At 36.1% G+C, this 21,262-nt stretch overlaps 1 protein-coding gene across 1 annotated transcript; it reads right to left on the reverse strand.

Moving 5' to 3' along the window:
- Window positions 1-291: 291 nt before the first annotated feature.
- On the reverse strand, window positions 292-20,331 carry LOC147291437 (glucose-inhibited division family A protein). The gene is made up of 13 exons (XM_086236436.1): window positions 20,037-20,331; window positions 18,070-18,218; window positions 16,021-16,112; window positions 14,299-14,412; window positions 10,593-10,923; window positions 8,279-8,458; window positions 7,890-7,970; window positions 7,424-7,642; window positions 7,084-7,226; window positions 5,184-5,350; window positions 3,391-3,608; window positions 3,080-3,172; window positions 292-1,094 (listed from the first exon to the last, which is right to left on the reverse strand). The coding sequence occupies exons 1-13, from the start codon at window positions 20,269-20,271 to the stop codon at window positions 897-899; spliced, it is 2,220 nt and encodes a 739-aa protein (XP_086092562.1). The 5' UTR covers window positions 20,272-20,331; the 3' UTR covers window positions 292-896.
- Window positions 20,332-21,262: the final 931 nt, after the last annotated feature.

The raw sequence follows: 21,262 nt of genomic DNA on the forward strand, positions 1-21,262 counted from the left end.
TGACATTTAACTGATCTCTCAATAAATTGATGGACGAAATTTCATTTTTCAATTTACATAATAAATCAGGTGTATATTTAAAATATTTGAAAGTTCGTGAACTCCGTTGAAATAACATATATAGTTATGTGTCTAAATTGAATTTATGCCTAGAGTTAATGTAAGTGCAGAACTTCATGTAGTTATGATACGGAGTTTCAAGTTATACACAGCGAAAACATTGGGTTCATATTTTATGGATATACATTATACAGTCACGAAACTTCTGGTTTCAACTATGAATATAAAATATAACTTCAAGTTCTAATAAGATTAAAGGACTGCAACAAATAAAATTTAATACATTAACTTGAATTGCAGGTTATAAATATAAAATTGTAATCATAGAACTATGAATAACCAAATAGAGATTAAGATTGAAAGATTGTTCTAGAATACAAGTTCTTGGCTTGAATATTTAGATTCTTCCTAACTACAACATGAACAAGTTCCTGTTTTGATAAAAAAATGACAAATAGATAGTATTCCAATGTAAAAACTGGCAAAATGCCTGAAACTATGTTTATAAGCACTTGTACTTCAACTTATGGTAGCAGGCTTGTATCTTCACTTCTGTTGCAGACTTGCAGTTAACAATGGTAGAAGGATCAAAAGGAGTTCTGCAAGTACACAGCACCTGATAGCAGATGGTGCACTGAGCTCTTCATAGTTTTAAGACCAAACAAACTTATCTCTATGCGATTGCTACTTGGGTAACTACCAAGTATCTCAAGTTAGAAGCTAGGTTTAGTACCCATTGATTTTGTTTCTCAAATGTGTTTCTTACACAAAATTGATACTTTAGGATACACACTTGAATCCAACTCAAATGTCAATCCACACAAGCACGGAGCATATCATGTACTGATTGTCTCTGCCAAAGGAACTTCAGATACATGTAGATCTGTATCTGTCTTGACAGAATTTAGAAGCTGGAGCCTCTTCTGATCTTGTGCTCTCCTTCTATTGGCTTCAAGGATAATGAGGAGAGCAGTGATATCGGCAGGGCTCACCCCACCAACTCTGCTTGCTTGACCAATGGTTTGTGGCCTCACCTAAAAAGATGATATTTCTTTTTTGGTTAAGAAAAAAAAAAAAGATGATATTTCTGTTACAACTGAATGGAACCATATTTTTGCAGATCCAAATGATAAGCACAGTTATTCACACGAAAACAATATATAATTACTACAAAATCCATGATGCAGTAGGTAATACAAGAGTTGGTTAATCCATATAATGTAAGAAATGGTCTCAAAGAGTTGGTTAATCCATGAAAGTCCCTACAACAAGCCCATTTGACCAAGTATGACAACGAGGCCTCAAAGAGTTGGTTAATCCATGAAAGTACCTACAACAAGCCCATTTGACCAAGTATGACAATGAGGCCTCAAAGAGTTGGTTAATCCATGTAATGTAAGAAATGGTCAATATAATAAATAGATAAATAAATCAATATCAATAGGAGCCCCTTCTCTAAAAGGATCCCCGCACATTCCTTTTTTTATGGTATTTTGTTTGCAGCTATAATGGATCTCTTTTAATGAGATCCAACCCTGCACACAAACCAAACTTAAAAATCCCATCTGATTGAAAGAGAACCCGATAGAAAGTGGGTCAGAACACAAAAACCCACCTGACAGAGATTCTTCCCCTTCCTGAACCAAAAATCAGTGGGTTTTCTAGCTCCCTCCAATTAAGAGGTCTTACTAGAGTAGTAGATTTGCTGGGTTGCTGCATAATTTTCGAGTTGGGATAATTTTGCTTAGTAGTTGGACCAGTTGGGTAGTTGTGGGTTTAAATAGAACAGTTTCTGTTAAGATGGTGTGAAAGAACTACTGGGATATTTATCTATTTTGAAAATTTAACAAGTAAATCTTAACTTGTGCAAGAGAAAATTTGTCTGAAAATTTGTTTGTGTTGGAGTTGTTTAATTTGAGGTGTTTCTTATTCAGTTGCTGCAGATTTCAAAAGAAAAAAAAATTCTCTTTCTTCACCACTTACCCAGTTTGCCAAGAGGATTTTCCCTGCACCTCTAAACAACGGATTTTCCCTTGTTATAGAAAAATAAAATAGAGAAAAGAGGGGGCAATGGGACCAAGAAAATAGAGAAAATTTTCTATGTATGGTGCTAGCTATTGAAGAAAACGGATAAAAAGGGGGAATTGTTAGAGTGCAACCAAACGGAGGATGAAGTTCCAAAGGAAGGAATGGAGTGAGGTGCAATCCCACTGATTTTTTTGTTCAGCCACCGCGAAGGACCACGAAGGAGCTATGCCCTATGGGTTCAGTGGATTTTTGTTCTATGAACCAGTCAGATGGCTTTATTAAGTTTTGTTTCATGTGCAGAGTTGCATCTAATTAAAAGACATCTAATGGATGCCGCAAAAAAAGGGCATGTGCGAGATCCCTTCAGAGAAGGGGACTGATCATTCTAAGAATTAAATGTTATGAGATAGACTCAATGTATTTGGTATTAAAAAGATTACTCTCTTTTGAGTTTTCTTTGTCTTCTACTATTTAATGAGTCTTTCAATATTTCTAGGAGTCATTAGAGTTTGATTTGAAGCTTAAAAATAACTTTTTTCTAAAGAAAATCAAATACTGATGATATATTAAGGGTCTGTTGCCAAAAGGGCTTCCAAATGAGTAAAAGCATGTTCTTTTTTAAAATCTTTTCTTGGAAAATTTTTTAAAAAGTACTTTTCTTGGGGCCTAATTAAAATTAGAGTGCTTTTTGAAGAACCACATGGGAGCTACTTCATCCTAGAAGTTTTGCAAGACAAAAACAAGGGAAGCACTTGACTCCGTTTAATGAAATATTTGAGATACCTAAACTATACCTATTTTTTTCTGGAAAATGCCCAGCTACCCTTTCCCTGAACCCTTTTACGCTTGTGTCCCTCCAATAAAAACCCAACCTTTGTATTTTCCATTTCTCTCCGATACCATCATGAAAATTCATTTTGCCACAACTTCAGAGTTCCGGATATTTTGTAAAAAGGTCAATGTCATCAGGGAAATTATTTATTGTACACACCTTGGAGAGTTTCTCACGTGCTTCAAGAGACAAAGTTGTTATTGCATAGTAATCCAAGTCCTCTGGAAGTCGTCTATGTTGTTGATGGACCATCTATAAGTAGAACAAAAGTTGGCAACATGAGGTGGTGTATAACTAAAGCTGCTAAGTTGCAAACTACAGCAGTTTCTGCCAAAACTTGTAGTTGAGATAATAATAGGAAATAAATCAATGAGTTGCATGATTTAAAGTAATAATGAATATTGAATTGGCACCAGATAACAATTTTTTTGGGTAATGAAGCCTGTTGGAGCTGATAATATTTTGCTCACCTGTTGGAGCTGGCTCTGCTGGCGCATAATGAAGCCTTCATACTTGATGTCAATCTCTACACATTCTTTTTCTACTCTAGACAGCAGTTCATTCCCAAAACCATGCTTATCAAGAACTTTATATCCTACATGTGGTTTCTTAAGAAGACTCTCCAGAGTTGAAAAGTCTTTCACTGGCTGACTCGAAAGACTAGTAACATCAGCAGCCAAATCCCCTCCTGACAGAAACACAAAACAAAAACTACAGGTTCCAGGAATACTTTGTAAGAAGCATACTTTAAAAGCAATGAGATTTAGAGGTCACATTGTTATCGACTGCTCCTACGTAACAACCAGGAGGACCAAAATCATGGGCTACATATCATGGACATATTTTCCTGTTACACTAAGGACATAATAGACAGGCATCTGATCAGAAACCGTTCAAGACTTAGGGCCCATTTGGTTTGCAGATTGGAGGCTTGGGAATGAAAAAATAATTTCATTCTCATATTTAGTAAGTGCAAGCATGAGAAAATAATTCCAAGCTCATGAGAAAGTGATGCCCCAAAAGGGGGAAATGAAACCCTCCAACAAGCTTGAGTTTGGTTTTTCCTTCCCATTGGAAAGCATTAATGATTAATTTTCAAGACCATACTACCCCTAAGAGCAATTGAAAATACCACTCCTTTAAAATTTATTATAATTACATAAATATATAATAGATAAGGTTATAAAACCAAAGATGGGAATGGAAATAAAAAGAGATTTCATGTCTACTTTCCCAGCATTACCAAACATAGCATTTAGAATCTTGCATTCCCTTCCCACTGGAAAATGCATAGGAATTGATTTCCTCTACGAACCAAGCGAGCCTTAAAGTCTTGCCCCCAGTGATCTATGGTTGTTTTTGTTATTTTCCTTGTGAAGAAAAGTTTGAGAAGATTGTCTTAAAGTTTCTCATTCAGTGAGTTCAACAGAACCAAGTCGCTCACTTGTATAATTAGAGTAGTTTTCAATGTGTTGTGAACAGTCCATGAGTTATTTCCCACATTTTAGTTTTGTTCCCATCTAAAAAAATTCTTCCATTTTTTCTTCAGCAGGAAGGCATTCCCTGACATGGAGCACATGTGGCCATACTTGGCCTGACATGTGAATGAAGTTCCGTTCTAATATCATGTTAAAGTTGGCGCATCCAACTCAAATCCAATTAAAAATGGGTGGAGAGGCCCAATATATGATATATTGTGATGCAAGGCTTGAAATATCTGGTGCAGGATTTTATATTCTAAACATTGTTTATATTGAAACAACGAGACAACATCGATACAAATTGAACGTTGCAAGGTTAAAGATTGAAACTTTTAGGCAAAAATGTCAAATAGGTTGTCATTTTTGCACACATGACACCATTATGACACAACGAGGCCTTTTTCTGAGGGCATTTTGAAGATTCCAAAACTTATTTAGAAACCTAATATTTTAAAATTGTTAAAACAAAAATCAAAATTCAATTAACAAATTAAAAGACTAAAAGCCCTCAGAAAAATAAGCCACATGTGCAAAATTAACAGCCCATTTGATTTTTTTTTTTTTTTGAATGGGGTCATATGTTTGATGGAAAATAGTTTGTCAACATTTTTAGTTTAGGGGTAAACTGTAAACCCGGCCATAGTTCGGAGGATAAATTGTATCTAACCCTTAAATAATTTCATTAACCAATGAACCAAAGTACACAAGTACACAAGTATACAAAAATGTTAAAGGTGTAAAGGGGCCACTAAATATAAGAAGAAATAAATAAAGATGAGAACCTGAAATTCTGACACTTTTCAATCGCTTCTTTTCCTCTGAAATACGAGCTTGCTTGTCCTGGTAGAGTTTCCAACGTCTATCATCTATTAACCCAATTTCACGTCCCAATGGTGTTAGGCGGCTATCGGCATTGTCAGATCGAAGAAGTAACCGATGTTCCGAGCGGCTATGTGGGAAAATAAAGGATACACCGTTATGGATTTGTTATGGTACTAAAGTCAAGAATGCATATACAAATTACATACTTATTTTCTGCTATGAGGATTAATTGATGCCAAGCAGAAGGGTCAATGAACAAATCCTACCATAATCTCAACAATTATATGAACCAATTTTTGAAACATTTATACACCATAAGAACCAAATCTAAAAGTTGTACATCTTTCACACTAAGTTGCAACTAGATATGACCATAATGGCTCCAATATAGAAGCATAAGGAAAATGGAAGATTCCCTTGTCCTGCAACTGTAAATACGTTCTAAATCTTTCAACCAGAAAAATATAATATACTTTGAGACAGAGTGGAACAATAGGTTATTCAATATTTTAAACTATCATGTATGGTCAGACTCAGTGGAATGTGAAGTAGGATTTTGAATTATTGATTTATATAGTAGAGAACTGATATGACAACTTATTGCAATTAAAATCTGTCGGAATTCAACAGAACGAAATAGTTTCATGTGGAAAACATATTTACCAATCAGCTGCATAGCATTCTACTTCTGTGACTTGTTGCATTGTATCTTTGCATCTAGTCTGTGAAGCGAAGCATCAACATTCACTATGACATTATGACAATTTTAGGATGAGATGCCAACTTCCCCCACCAAATACTCACTTCATCCCCTTAAAAAAATGTAAAATACAATATTTTTTCCCCAAAGTTACTTAAAAGAAAAGGCTGAAAAAAAAAAAAAAAAAAAAAAGCCCTTAGGGGATGTCTTGTACTCATGGCCACTGCATATCCAAGGGCGAATCAGAGAAGGTTCTGGGGCAGCGGTAATGGCCACTACCAACTCTAGTTAGGCTTAAGGGTATTTTGCAAATATTGAGTTTAAATGGGTAAGTGGACTGACTAAAGTGTGATTTTGACCAAAAAAAAAGTGGGGGAAACAAAACGGAAAGAAACTGTTGGTCTCAAACAAGACCACAAAGGCAGCAAGACAATGCGCCACAACTCGCTGTCCAACTCCCAGAAAGAATGTTCAGCTCTAAATGCCCTTCAATTATGTTCTGGCTCGAAGACTCTGGGCTAAAAGGTCATGGTATGAACTGAACACCTGTCCAAGAGCACAAAGGACCATGCAACAGCTAGAATGCAAAATGCCCCAAAATAAATGAACAAAATACCGCCAAACGTTGCGGTTAAATAACCAAAGACCGCAGGAAGTCACAGGATCATATCTTAGCTGAACCCGAGGAGTCATACAAACCCTGAGCACAAGACATACAAAATAACACCCTCCCTTCCACTTCCATGGTTTAAAAATACATCATTTTTCTAGACACGGGAGCACTTGCATGCATTTACATGTTGTCATTGTAACATACGGGTAATTGAAATAAGAAGCACCAACCTTTCAGCCAAAAAAATGCTGATTCCATGAATGAAATGCTAGATTAAGGAAAAATGTCGGATTCAATGAATATGAAAATTGCTATTCAACAATCTTACAAGTTACAAGTTTTCTTGTAGATCATGAAAAAAAAATGATGTAACAACATATGAAGTCATCGAGTCCAACCATCAAATATGCATGAGCATCAAACACCCACCAAACCCAATACTCAAGCATTACACTTGATGCCATTTTTATAGTTGATCACCAAGATTAGAAGTATGAATGAACATAACAATGATCTTAAGAAGATTTGGACAACATGAGGTCATTACCTTGTTAACATGCGGTAAGGTTCTCGGAGGTCCTTAGTGACTAAATCATCAATCAATGTCCCCACATAACTGCTTTCTCTCTCGAGAACAATGAGGGGCTTACCATCTGAATGTCTAGCAGCATTGATACCAGAAAGAATGCCCTGTGGAGAAGAACAGACAAGAATGAGACAATTTTTTTGTTAGAAGAGAAAATAGTAACAATAACCAAAAAGCACAAATTTCCTTTTTACAAATTGAAAAATATGACATGTAAACTTTTCATCCATCATTACATCAACTACAGATAGAATGTATTCCAAAATATATCAAATGAATAAAGGATACTATAAATAATTACTTGCGCTGCAGCTTCTTCATAGCCTGTAGTTCCATTAATTTGACCAGAGAAGAAAAGCCCCTCAATTTTCTTTGTCATAAGAGACCGAGAACATTGATGAGCAGGCAAGAAATCGTACTCTACCGCATAAGCAGGCCTCAGCATTGAGCAATTTTCAAGTCCAGGCAAAGTCCTCAAGAGTGGTAATTGTAGTCTCTCTGGTAAACCAGTTGAGAATCCCTGTGTGAGAAGGAAATGACAAATGTAGGGGAAAATGTTTAAAAGAAGCATCATCTGACACAGATTATAAGAAAGATAATAATTATAATCTCCATATTGCTGATCTGAAAAATTTGGCAAAATTAGGAGATAGCTATTTGTATTCAATTAGAAGAATGTTGACAGTCTAAATATATCCCTTAGTTATTAATTTATATATATAGTTTATCAATCTAAGTAGAAAATGAGAAGGTGAATGCTACCATACCTGCACATAAAGCTCAGGCACACTTCGACCCTCTGGTTCAAGAAAAATTTGATGAGACTCTTTATCCTTAAACCGAACAATCTAAAGCCAAAATAAGAGAAAAATTATATCAGGAAATTTCTCATAATGAAAAACAAATAGCAAAGCATCTTTTATTCAATGCTGCCAGGGGTAAAATGGACCAGTGATGCGTTATAAGGAAAATTGTTAAAAATATAAAATTTCTAAAACTGCGTAGTCCTTATGATACTTAAATAGCAGTCACCTATAATTAATAATTACAGCTTGAAGTGCCCTTCGTATATTTTATATACATATGAATAGATGATTAGCAGCATCTGTTGCCACCAAGACAATGCCTTTCTAATACTAGTTGACTTTCAACTTACCTTATCTTCAATTGAAGGACAATACCTAGGCCCCTTCGCCTCAACCCATCCTCCATAAGTAGGAGTTTCATGCAAGTTTGCTTTGATTAGCTCATGAGTGCTCTTTGTTGTGCGCGTGAGATAGCAGCACATTTGTTCCCTTTCAATATGGAAATCAGGATCAAAACTAAACCAGCTGACCTGTTAATTATCAATCAGATTAAAAGGCAAATCTCAAAGAAAACAAATTGCCGCATTTGAATATTAACTGCAAAAAAAGTAAAATTAAACATATATTATTTATTGTCTTGCTTGATAAAATTTAGAACTTCCTTGGCCGAACAAAAATATTGTATCGTATCCTGATGGTCGTTACAACAAGAATAAGAAATGCAAGGCTTAATTAGCATCGTCTATAAGGCTAAATCAGTTAAGATTGTTCCTTAGGGTCCATTTCTGCATTTCCCCACTAATCCTCACTGGTAGCTGGCAGCCCGTGGTCTCCAGCCAGAATATGCCAGTTGTTGGCTATCAGATGCCTACGACAATTCACACCTCCTGTCAAATGCTGCCACCTCTACCCATTTGCTGGGAAGCTCCAATTTCCAGAAAGTGTTAATAAAAATATATAAAATTTTCTTTGTATACAACAAACATAGGAAAATATTAAGAAAGCATATCATTGTCTTACATTTCATATGATGGAGTTTCTGGGGTGTTGGGCACTGTAATATATATTTTTTATTTCACAATTTAAAAATTCTTTTCTTTTTCGTTTCACATTGATAAGATATTTTCCTTCAGAACTTTTTCCTTTTAGGAAGCCATTTTTCATGAAACAAAAAGAGCCTCGGTTTTCTTTAATTTTAAGAGTTGAGAAGAAAGATTTGATTGATTTGGATGCAATGGAATTTTTTCATTACTCCAAAAAAAGCCATCCCATGAGTACTAGACATGGTTTTCAGTAATGATCTTTTAGTAGTGGTGTTGCATTATTTCGTTTCTAAATGTGATAATTAGTATTTTTTAGTTTGCAAATATAACCAATGTAAACCACAATAGACTACAATCCAGCCTAATCATCCTTCCTACAATAAAAGCTTGCACACATTCCACCATCAACTAACCCCAAATGCCATAAATTGGATCGGCTATTCACTGGATACTTCACACCACTAAAACAGCGCTAATCTTTGACAACAAAGAGCTTCCACAATAGAACTGATCTTAATATCATTCCTTCGCTATCCTATTGCCAGAGAGAAATGGGAGTATTGTTCTTTGGGGTTTGGTATTCAGTGGGGGGTGCCTTGTTCTGGGTTTCTCGCTGGGAAGTTGGAAAGTTTATTATTCTAATAAAACTGCAGAGTTGTTGGAAGATTACTCCCCATGCAGGTTTGTGGATGCTTAGGAGGGAAAAAAATAGGTATATCTATAAAAAAAAATTTAAAAAAAAATAAAAACATAAAAAAAACTTCCTAGTTGGGCAGCTAAAGGACTATGTTTCTAGTGTTCTTTTTGGGTGGTTAATTGCTAAATATGCGGTAGGAGTTACACTTGAAAATGTATACGACATGTTTAGTATTATACTGAGGCTTTGACCATTTTAATGAATGAAATTGACTTTTAGTTGATCATACAAAAAACCATAAAACATTGCTGATTTCCCTTTCTTTCTTGCTTTATTTGAACCCCAGCCAGTAGCTGTTTCTTTACACCATTCACACAAATTACCCACATTTTCCAGCTGTTTCTTTACACCATTCACACAAATTACCCACATTTTCCCTAACCATTGCCATCCAAAATCTATACCCTAGAATCCCAACCAAAATTTATCTCAACCAATAAAAATCCTGAAACCTAAACTTGAGTTTCCAGCCAGAAAACAGTAATAAAACAGAACCTGCTAATTGCTGTTTGGAACGTTAACCCCTTAATCTTATAATGCATTGTCAAACAACAGAACTTGAAAGCTCTCCCTAAGTACAAAATTACCATCTTTTCCCAAGTTTTTCCACAAAAAATTACCCATATTCTTCTGTGGAGACAGTTACTTTTGTTGCTGTTCCATCTCATGTTAGTAACAAAGCATCCTGTCCCACGTCAGGTGTTAAGTTCAGCAGAGATATTTTGGCCTAGTCCAGAAAAACAGAACCAAATAGCCAAGTAAACAATTTGGACGTGGGAGGACAAGTAGGTTATCTATGTATGCAATGTACCAGTACCTTTAAATATGTTAATATTGTGAACGCATAGTTATATCATGTGGATAGATAGCAAAATGATATATTTATAGTGCACTGAACCTACATATGGGATTAAAAGGAAGGACCTCTTCATCGCCATGCTGTGGTTCCAATCCAGAAAAATCAACAGTGCGACAGTCCACACGTGCCGGGGTTCCAGTCTTTAATCGATCAGTTTCGAAACCAAGTTGCTGTAAGTTCTCAGTTAGTCCAAGTGAAGCCGATTCCCCAGCTCTTCCTGCAGGCATAGAGGTTCTACCAACCCAAATTTTACCACTCATAAATGTGCCTGTTGTGAGAATAACAGAAGGAGCATAGAAGTTCATCCCAAAAAATGTTTGTACACCTTCCACATTGTCATTCTTTCCTAATAAGATATCTGTCACCATTGCCTCTCTAATAGAAAGGTTTGGGGCACTGGAAACAAAAGCAGATCAAACTAGTTAACACTTCACAGCAAACAACCATCCGAACAAAGATATGCAAGATGAGGTTAAGTGTGATAACTAAACAAATAAATTAATCAGCTATACCTAGACTAATAACTCAAATAGTCAACTAAAATTTATGAATTAAAAAGGATCTCTTATAAAAATAAGAATAAAAAATTAAAAAAAGCTTTATGGTGTAGAAAAAAAAAGGTTGGTTATGTACTTATGACTCTCTATATAAGAAATTAAAAGAGCTACAGTGAATTTTGGCCACATTATATCCTTCTATAGAGGACTTCTATTCATTGTGTATTTCAAACTTCATAAAAACTGAAAAATTAGCTATCATTACTTCAAATTCACACAGATAAGGCACCATTCATGCCTTTCTTTTCTTTTCTTATTCTTAACTCTTCTTTTTCAAACTTCATAAAAACTGAAAATTCAGATATCATTACTTCAAATTCACACAGATAAAGCACCATTCATGCCTTTCTTTTCTTTTCTTTTCTTATTCTTAACTCTTCTTTCTTTTACAATGAGTGATATCATGTAACATCAGAATTCATAAACTTGAGTCCTCTACCTATCAAGAATTACGTTAATATACACCGTTTTAACAGCTAATTCATATCCATACCTTTTATGATGTAGTCATGTTGCAAGGTGTGCTATCCTGTACTTTGATTAGCAACATGGTATGTGTTTGTTTCACTATTAGTGCAGTTACTGTGGAATTTTTACAGTCTACTCGAGCCTTGTTGAGAGTAAAAATCTCACAGCGGGTACTTGAAACCTTGCACCATAATATACAAGATCATTGGGCCTCTCCACCAATTGCCAGTTGGTTTTTGGCTTCTCTGCTCAATTACAAGGAATATAAGAGATATTTTTCTGTCTTCCTACTGCCCGTGTCGTTGGGAATGTTGTCCTAACCTACTTTGTTGGAAAAGATGCTTCACAGTTGTATGAGCTTTGACATCGGGCACTTGAGACATGTCAAAATGGTAAGCCTTTGGCTGATTATTATGGTACTAATCAGCTGATTTGGCAGGAAATAGATTATTTGTGCCCCAGTCAAATAGGGTATGTCGAAGTTGCTGCCCGAAACAAGGAAATTGCATAGGAACACTTAGATGATTGGTTGGCTTGACTTGATCCTCATTTAGACCAAGTTCAGAGTCAAGTTTTGGCCCAAGATCCTCTTCCTACTGTGCAGGCTTCTTATGCAGGGTGGCTATGATGCTGAAAAAATTACAGTGGGTTCAGCCAGGTGGCTGGTTTTTCTCGGCCTACCCAGAAAGTTCCTAAGTCCTGTACTGGCAATTCTCAGCCATTATCTTGTTTCTCAGGTTCAAAAAGTTCTGGTAACAGGAGGTGTACCTACTGTAATGGTACAAATTATATCCAAGAGACTTGTTTTAAGTTGCATGGATATCCAGAGTGGTTTCTTCAGAAAAAGGAAAATCAACAGAAAAACAATCATGATGAGCTATAGGCACACCTAATTTTCCAGCCTACACAACCGAATTTTGCACCTCAAGTAGATCAGGTATAGTCTGCTCACAAGCTTTCTCTAGCTGATGCTTCTACTTCCTTGGCTGGAACAGGTAACTTTGGATTTGCCTTGAGTACTAAATCTATTTCTTTTGATAAGCCATGGATCTTGATTCAGGCGCTTACCAATAATTCCATCTGTTTGTTTCCTATGCTTCCCCACCTAGAAATATTGTTAAAGTTGCTAATGGTCCTTCTACTCCAGTTCTTGGAGCATGTTATTTTCCATTTTCATCATCTCTGTCTCTATCCTCAGTTTTACATGTTCCTAGCCTTTCTAACAATTTGATGTCTATTGGTAAAATTACTAAGCACCTAAGTTGTTTGTCACCTTTTACCCAACTCATTGTGTGTTTCGGGATATTCTTAAGACGATGATTGATCATGGTAGGGAAAGAGGAGATCTGTACTACTAGGATGTGGGCTGTGGTCATCAGTAGAGACAGAGGGGTCTAAGGATTGTGAAGAGAATTTGGCTATGGCATAAGAGATTGGCACATCCTTCCTTCCAATATCTACAACATTTATTTCTATCTTTATTTTCTAAAGTTAATATTTCTGATTTCCAATTGATCCTTGCATTGTTGCAAAGGATCATCGTATTTCCTTCCCTATAAGTTTTAATAAGCATGATGTTTGATTCTCTCTTATTCATTCTGATGTTTGGGGTCTGTTTCATGTTCCCACTTATACTGGCAATAAACACTTTGTCCCTTCGAAACACTGGTCAACTCATGATTCTGGATTTTCATTAATAACTTGTCTGTAATCTTATATCTATATCTCTTACAAATATAATATCAAATACATACATACATACATACATACATAAATGCTTAGCTACGTATTCATCCAGTCTGTGGCAATATAATTAGGAATTTGAAGAACCTTTCATCTCAGCTAACTAAACATCATGGACGACTAAGATTCATCTCACCCAATCTTACTAATTGTACATATCAACCATCCACATATCATCTAACAGCTGAGATGCAAGTCCTCAACCTAGGTCCTTATCAGATCACCGTTGTTCATCTAGTTATCTTTTTATGCTGTATCTCTTTGTTTTTCTTTTTTCTTTTTCTTTTTCTTTTTTTCTTTTTTATTTGCATTTTGGTTTCTCATTTTCTTCTCTTCCATAAGCTGTGGTTAAACAAGGAATTACATACAAGGGAAAACTGAATTTCATGTAAACAACTCAGGTGCTTTTACAATTTGTACCTCATTGTTTCTAATAGTTGCTTTTTTTTTTTTTTTTGAGTTCAAGTCCAAAGAATGAGGTTAAGGTATTAAAGAAGGCATTTCAGAAGGAGATAAAAGTTGTTCGCCAGTCCATGAGGCAAGTAACTCTATAGTGGTGGTGATTCTGAGGAGCATATGCTGACCAAGGCACCACTAGAATCTTATTATTGTTCTGTCTATTGTTTAATTAATTAAATAGATAAAATAACAGAAATTTGAAAATTCAGCCTAACAATGAGGGAAGCAGATCATTTTATAGTACTATATGCATTGACTGGGAAAAAATATTGCATTCAAAAGCACAATAATTCAGAAGAAGAAACTCCACATTCAAGCAATCATAATTAGGAATTTTCAAAAGTTCCACAAAAACCAAACCATTAAGTAATTTTGCAGTCAACCACACAGTTGAAGATTGGCTGAAATCAGGCAGATACGGGTTCCGTGAGGCAAACTGATTATGTAAAGAATAAAAAAAAATAGATCTTCATGTAGAAACCCCTTCTTTAGCAATAAAAAGGACACTAGAACGACTCAAGCAGAAAGATTAAGCAATACTTGCCTCTCCACTATTTTTCTCATTTCCATAGCATATTCACGTTTATCAGTTTGTGCACGCAGTGCTTGAACTGCAGGGCCCCTTGACGCATTGAGAATGCGCTTTTGTACATAGCACCTAAGCAAAAGAATGTAAATCAGGGACGTTGCAACAATAGAATGCTCAAGAGCACAATGGAAGATTCTAAAGTGGGAAAGGTAGGCACCAACCAAAACTTGAAAAGTGAAAAAATAAATAAATAGCAAAATGCACAAACCATTTCAAAAGCTAGGCCAGTAAAAATTGACATGCTCCTAAAATTAAGGGTAATTTCTCTTAAAGGACAAATCCCTACTAAACCTACCCTAATAAACCCGATAAAAATTATTTTAAATGATCTCATATAGGGCTTCGGTATAGGGGTTAGGGCAAAAGCCCTAAACTTTAATAATATATACTGGTTTGGGGAAGGTGCATCACTGGTTTGGAAATACTGATAATTTTCTCAAAATATTAATATTGCATTATTTCCAAGGACTTCTACTTGAACCTCTCAAAGCTGCCTTAGCACCCCACCCATTCTCTTGGAGCCCATATTTTCTTTTTATCACTGCATGCAAGAGAGACTCACTTTCAAGCGGGAAATGCCACAACCACTTTCCTAGAAATGCCTTGTTTCTAACCAACAGATTTCCAACTCCCATACCCCCATTCTCTTTGCTTTTAGAAGCCACTTCCCAAATAATAAGATGATCCTTTCTACCCCCACCCCCCTGGCGCAAGTAAACAATACTGCGTTACACAGTGGATACCACTTCTTCCCAATTCCATTGTTTGACCATTTAATGAACAGTTTCCTGTTTTCACAGCTTATCTGCTTTTTCAATGTCCCTACACAAGAACACAGATTTTGCCATAAAGAGTCTTAAAACAACCTCAAATCCCGGCTAACATGGACAGCATCACCTGTATATCCCTCCAATTATCCAGCACGTGTATTCTAACGCAAACCACTGCTTGACCAGTCTCCAAAAGCCAATTCATCAGTCGAATTGGAATTTCCATTGCTTGAAGTTTATTTGCTCTTAGACCCGACATCCCTCGTGTCCAGAGCTCTACCAACCGCTGATTTGCCTTTTCCTTTAAAATTAAAAAGATCTTTGTTTCCAATATTCTGATTTACCTATTTATGTTCACAAGTTTTTCCACCAAACACCATACCCAATAGATTCTCAGCCATCATATCCCACCCCTGAAAGTTTTCTCCTTGAAGTAGGATGATGTTCCTCAAATCCTTCCCCCTCATTACTGAAGGAGCTCAGAAAAACTCCATTCTGATTGCTATACTTTTCCAACCAAACATGGTGTTGATTGCGTCTGTATTGTCTGAAAAACTTGAGACTTCCTGCTTTCTTTGCCTCCTATAGTTGCTTTATCAGCCAACATGCACACCCCAAATTCACTGAAATATGATATCCTTTGTTTATTCCCACCATAGGAAAATTCATTTACTTCCAGTATGATAACTTTCTGTTCAATACAAAAGTCTCTTAAAAAGTGCTTGTAACTGTGAGTTCCCAACCCCCTGGAATGCCCTCCCCCCCACTCTCCTTTCATCTCACAGGCTCTCCCTCTCTCTCCTTTTCACTCTCTCTCTCATCCTCTATCCCCTTCATAAGCACATAACTCCAACCAAGACAAAAATGAAGATTCAACACCATGCAAATATAGGAGATTTTACTTTACCGATCAGCAATCTTCCCAATTTCACCACCAAGGGCATCAACTTCATGTACAAGTTGCGATTTTGCTGGTCCACCTACTGCTGGGTTGCAAGGCTGTATCAAATATTTTTCATTAATAAGCTCTTAAAATTAACTGTGTCAAGACTCTAAAGACTTGGAGCCATTTTGCATAAACCAATGTGATCACACCTCTGCGTGTGTGTGTGTGTGTGTGTGTGTGTGTGAGAGAGAGAGAGAGAGAGAGAGAGAGAGAGAGAACCAAATATATAATCTGAGGATGAGGAATGTACAAGAGCGAAGTTGGAATGCTGCCACAGATTGTGTGATTTACGAAAAGTATTCCAGATGTTCCACACATGATTATCGAATTTTTTATGTCTGTTTTGTTTTTAGTTTACAGCTAGTTTCCTATCCTAACTTAAAACATTGACTGACTTCAGTTTGGTTCACAGGAACATATTTGATGTGGGATGAAGTGTGTGGTAGAGGGAGAGAGAGGCAGAGAAACAAGAAGGAGAGATAGAGAGGTCAGAGAGAATTTGAAACACCTATGCAGAGCTTTTAAATTGAACAAAAACTAAACATTTTAGTAATGGATGAGAATTCTTTTGGGAAGGCAATCAAGATCACAAAAAGAAATAGACAGGAGTTATCATATTTCAATGGGTTTGGGTTGCGCCATTGGCTGTTGGAAAGGGTAAAGTATGCGATGGAGGTAACCGATCAGAATTTTTTCAAGAAATATAGAGGCAACCATTACTATGTGGAAAAGTATTCAATAAGGATGGTGTGTTTTTAAGTATCTTCAAGAATGGGGTGGATGGCTTTGTTAGGAATATAATCCTGCATGAGGGAAAGAAGCACATTGGATGGGTCATGGTGATGAATCACTTGTCCATGTTGGTGTCTGGGGGTAGAAGAAGAAAACAAAAGATGGAACTCCAGAAAACGAGTAAACTCCCAGAAAGAAAGTTGATCAAAATCATACTGACCTCGGGCAACAGGAGTCTTGCTACAGTTGAGTGTAACCAAAAAAGAAAGGATCCTTTCAGCAGAACAGCTTGTATAAAGAAGCTTATTTGGGAATTCACAGTGGTCAGCAAAAGGAAGGCAGTACATACGTCTTGGGAGGTGATTCACAGGTCCATTTCACTTCTTTTGGTCAGAGAGCTGGACCTTCTTCCTCTTCAAAACAACAGAATGTTTTTCTGTAAATCCGATGAAGAGGTGTCAAGGGTAAGTGGGCTTGGTAAACTTGTATCCAAGGTCATCTAAAGTAATTCTTTCCAAATGGGGTCAACATTGCATTCAAAAAGGTAAAAAGATTGTTAGCTATGGTGGGTGGATCATGGTGGAGGAGTTACCCTTTAATTTATGGACCAAGGTTTCCAAATTGGGCTATTACTAGGGGTTGTTATGCTTTGCTTTGTGGTGACCAACATAATGTATTGGGAAGAGGCAAGAAAGCAAGAACTTTATGGGGGTGCATGGTGCTAGCAGTTTTGTAGGTTATTTGGATGGAGCAGAATAGGAGGATTTTCGAGAACTGTAAAGGAGTGAGAGAGAAGGAACTCTGGGTGAGAATCAGATTTTGGACGTCTTTGTGGGGCATCAGTAGCTCTTCAGAATTTAGGGAGTCTTCTTGTTCTGCTATTATGATAGATTGGAAACCTGTTGTGCGTTAGTGTTTTATTTAAGGGCTTGGCTTGTTTCTGTTTTGGGGGATAGCGTTATAATTCAGATGTAAGAGGTACTACTGATGTGGACTCCTTTTCCATAATCTGTACTTGTTTATCTTTCATTTAATGAAGTATCTGTTTCTTTTCAGATAAATAAATGAATAAAAAAATGAGCATTCCAAATATTCCATCTCATTAGGTCAAGTTTGTAGCTGTAAACGATTAAATTTTGGCATTGATCCTCTAATTGGAACTACAAGAGTTAAGAACTCAAAATGAAAATTAACTTCACATATCAAATCTTGAGAGTACAAAGGAACTAAATAAAACAGCAACATTAAGAGGTTATCAAGAAAAGCCAAGATTTTAACCTGCCATGCAATTCTATCAATATTTAGTGTGAGGAGAAGAGTTTGTGCCCCTAAACGAGCAGCTGCTAGGGCAGCTTCACAGCCTGCATGTCCTCCTCCGACCACAATGACATCATATCTTTCATCAACTATCCCATCATTACCCAAGTCTGCAAAATCATGAAGAATCTAGTAAATTTCACATTTAAGGTATGGGTACATATCATTCCTAAATTGCTAATTTGAAAACAGAACCGGGGGAGGGGGGGGGGGGGGGGGTGGGGGTGCTCACACATGTTAAATATAGATTTATTTTAAATATGAACAGAAATGTTGCATAATGATCATAAACCCTTCCATTGATATTCAGGGATCACCTTTCTGCATGTTTGCACACCCAAAAAAACAGTACGTATTCTTATACATAAGATACACTTTAAAATCAAAGGGTTAGGAGGAAAATGGAGGAAATGAATCAAACGGTGTTAGCATCTGTCAATTTATCAATAATGATAAATGGGAAGCCAAGAGTTAAATTTGGTGCATCAAAGGGGTTTAAGGCAAGGAGACCCATAACCACCTTTCTAATTTACTTTGGTTGTTAACATCTTGAGCCAGCTAGTATATAAAGAAAATAATTTCAGCTAGTGGAAGGACTCTCAGTTGGTAGGGAATGGGTGGTGGTCTCACACTAGCAATTTGAGGATGATACAATTTTCTTTCGTTCTGGGGATGAGCAGGAATCCTTCAATTCAATCACAGTTATTGAGATTCTTTGTACAATATCAAGTCAATAGGTCTAAGAGTTTAATTTCTGGGATTAGTGTACACGAAGACAAACTGGAATCCTAAACTGGATTAATCACAGTTATTGAAATATTTATGTCTTCTACTATGAGAAAATCCACTGAGCTGCAACTTTTATTTTTTGAAGAGAAAACAACACGAGCTGCGACTTTTTGGGATCCATATTGCAGAGAGATCCAGTTGTGGAAGTGGTGGAAAAGAGATTTGAAGGATGTAAGAAAATGCTTCTATCAAAAGGAGTTAGGCTCACTCTAATTCAATCGGTTTTAACATACTATCAGAATTCCAAAGAGAGTGGATAGGAAAAACTAATGTGAGATTTTTTGCAGGAGGGGGTTGAAGAAGGTAAAAGGGTGGTCTGGGGATAAGCAATTTGGAAAAAAGAAATATGGATCTTCTTGGGAAGTGGTTGTGGCGGTTTCCTTTGGAAAGTGATTCTCTTTAACATGCCGTCATCAAAAGCAAATATGTGATACATGCTAATGGGTGGGACTCTAACACTGTGGTTAGGGACTCAAGTCGGAGTCCCTTGAAGGCATTTTCTTTCTATTGTTGCCTATGTGTAGTGGTGAGAAATGGGTTCAAACTGGATTTTGGGATGATTGGTGGATACAGAAGTCTTAATTTTCAAGATATAAATTTTGTGTGGAATTCTGATCTCTACCATGTGATGGAGGATTCATCTTACACATCTCACCCTGAATTTGATCACTGATCATGAACCAAGCACTATAGCCGTGTCTGTACCCACTACAATTAGCCCAAAAAGCATCAAAACTACAGGAAAGATTCAAACTTGTATAAGCAGAACATGACTTCAGTCCAACAGATTGAGGGGTTGAGAGCGGTAACTGAATGCCATTGTGAAAAAACTCACTTTGGAAAACTTTAAACTCCACTATCTACTGTTTTCCTACCTTTTTCTCAGCAAACAAGCAGAACATGTCACATAATCTACAATTAAACCAGAAAAGACACCATTGAGTGTAAAGACACTATATTCTGCAACTAAATGTCACAAATTCTCCATTACTTGGAGATTGGACGCTATTTCCATTACTAAAGACTAAGAGAATGAAGCAAGCAAAACTACAACTGCATTCAAACGCTCCACGATAACGCAGAGGACATGTTCAACAAAATGTCTGACTGAAAAAGAGAAAGAAGCGAGAAATATAAACCTGGAGAGGTTGAGGCGGCAACAGAGAATCGGCGGGAGAGGCTGCAGGCGAAGAAGGGACGGCTGAGGCAAAGCCTTGGGCGGAAGGGCAGGTCACGCGGCTTGGGAATGAGACGAGCGGAAGGAGAGAGAAGTGGTGTGAAGAGAGGAGAAGAGAGAGGGAAGTGGCGGGTGAGGCGAGAGAGATGAAGCGTCAGTGCGGGTGGTGTTGTTGCCATTGGTGAGTCGAGAATCATAATCAGCTTACGCTCTCATCTTTTTTTCTTGATAATGGGCGAGGTTGAGAATGGATTGACGAGTGTCAGCCGGGGGAAATTACACAACAGTAAATGCAACCAAAAAAAAATTAAGGTGGATTGATTTTAAATACTAAATTTCAATAAGTTTTTAGTTTAAGTATTAAAATTAAATAGTATTTTAGATTAAATATTAATTGAAAAGTCAAACAAATTCATAAAGTAAAAGGTATTATAATTTACAAATATTACATCACATGCCACTATAATAAAAAAATTAAAAATAATATTATATCACAAATATTATATTAATTTATAATATAATGTATTAAAAAAATCAATTCAGTCATAATCAAGGAATAAAATTTCGGGTTTCGAAGAAATTTCGATGGAAATTTCGACGGAAATTTTGAATATTTTTAAATTTCGATAAAAATTCGACGGAAACGACCGAAATTGCTATCAAAATATGGAAATTTTGAATGAAACTTTATCATATGTTTATTTAACATATTATCTATTATATTGATAAAAAATATTGACGAAACCAAATTATATAGTAGGTTTCATGTGATATGTGATGAATATAATGCACGCTGAAGACAAATACTGTTAAATAAAATTAGTATAATGAATAAATGAAATTAATATATTCATATTTTATAATTCATACACTAAATCTTATATACTATATATACTCTAATACTTTTTATTCTTTATAATCTACACACTAAGATATTAAAGTTTAGCCGTTTAGGCCCTTTAAAGTATTTTAATTATTTTTATATAAAAATATATTAGCGTTTAGAGCTTAAAAATAACTAAACGAAATCTCAAATTCTTTTTTTTATTTCTAATTGCCCAAAGCCTCAAATCCCAATTAATAATAAACTTTTTTTTCCTTTTTTTATTTTTTTTCTTTTTCTTTTTTTTTCTTTTTTTTCTTTTCTTTTTTTTTCTTTCCTTCCTTTCTCTTTTCTTTCTTCTTTTC

This window comes from Dryas octopetala, chromosome 3, assembly GCF_963921425.1.
Source record: "Dryas octopetala chromosome 3, drDryOcto1.1, whole genome shotgun sequence".
Lineage (NCBI taxonomy): Eukaryota > Viridiplantae > Streptophyta > Magnoliopsida > Rosales > Rosaceae > Dryas > Dryas octopetala.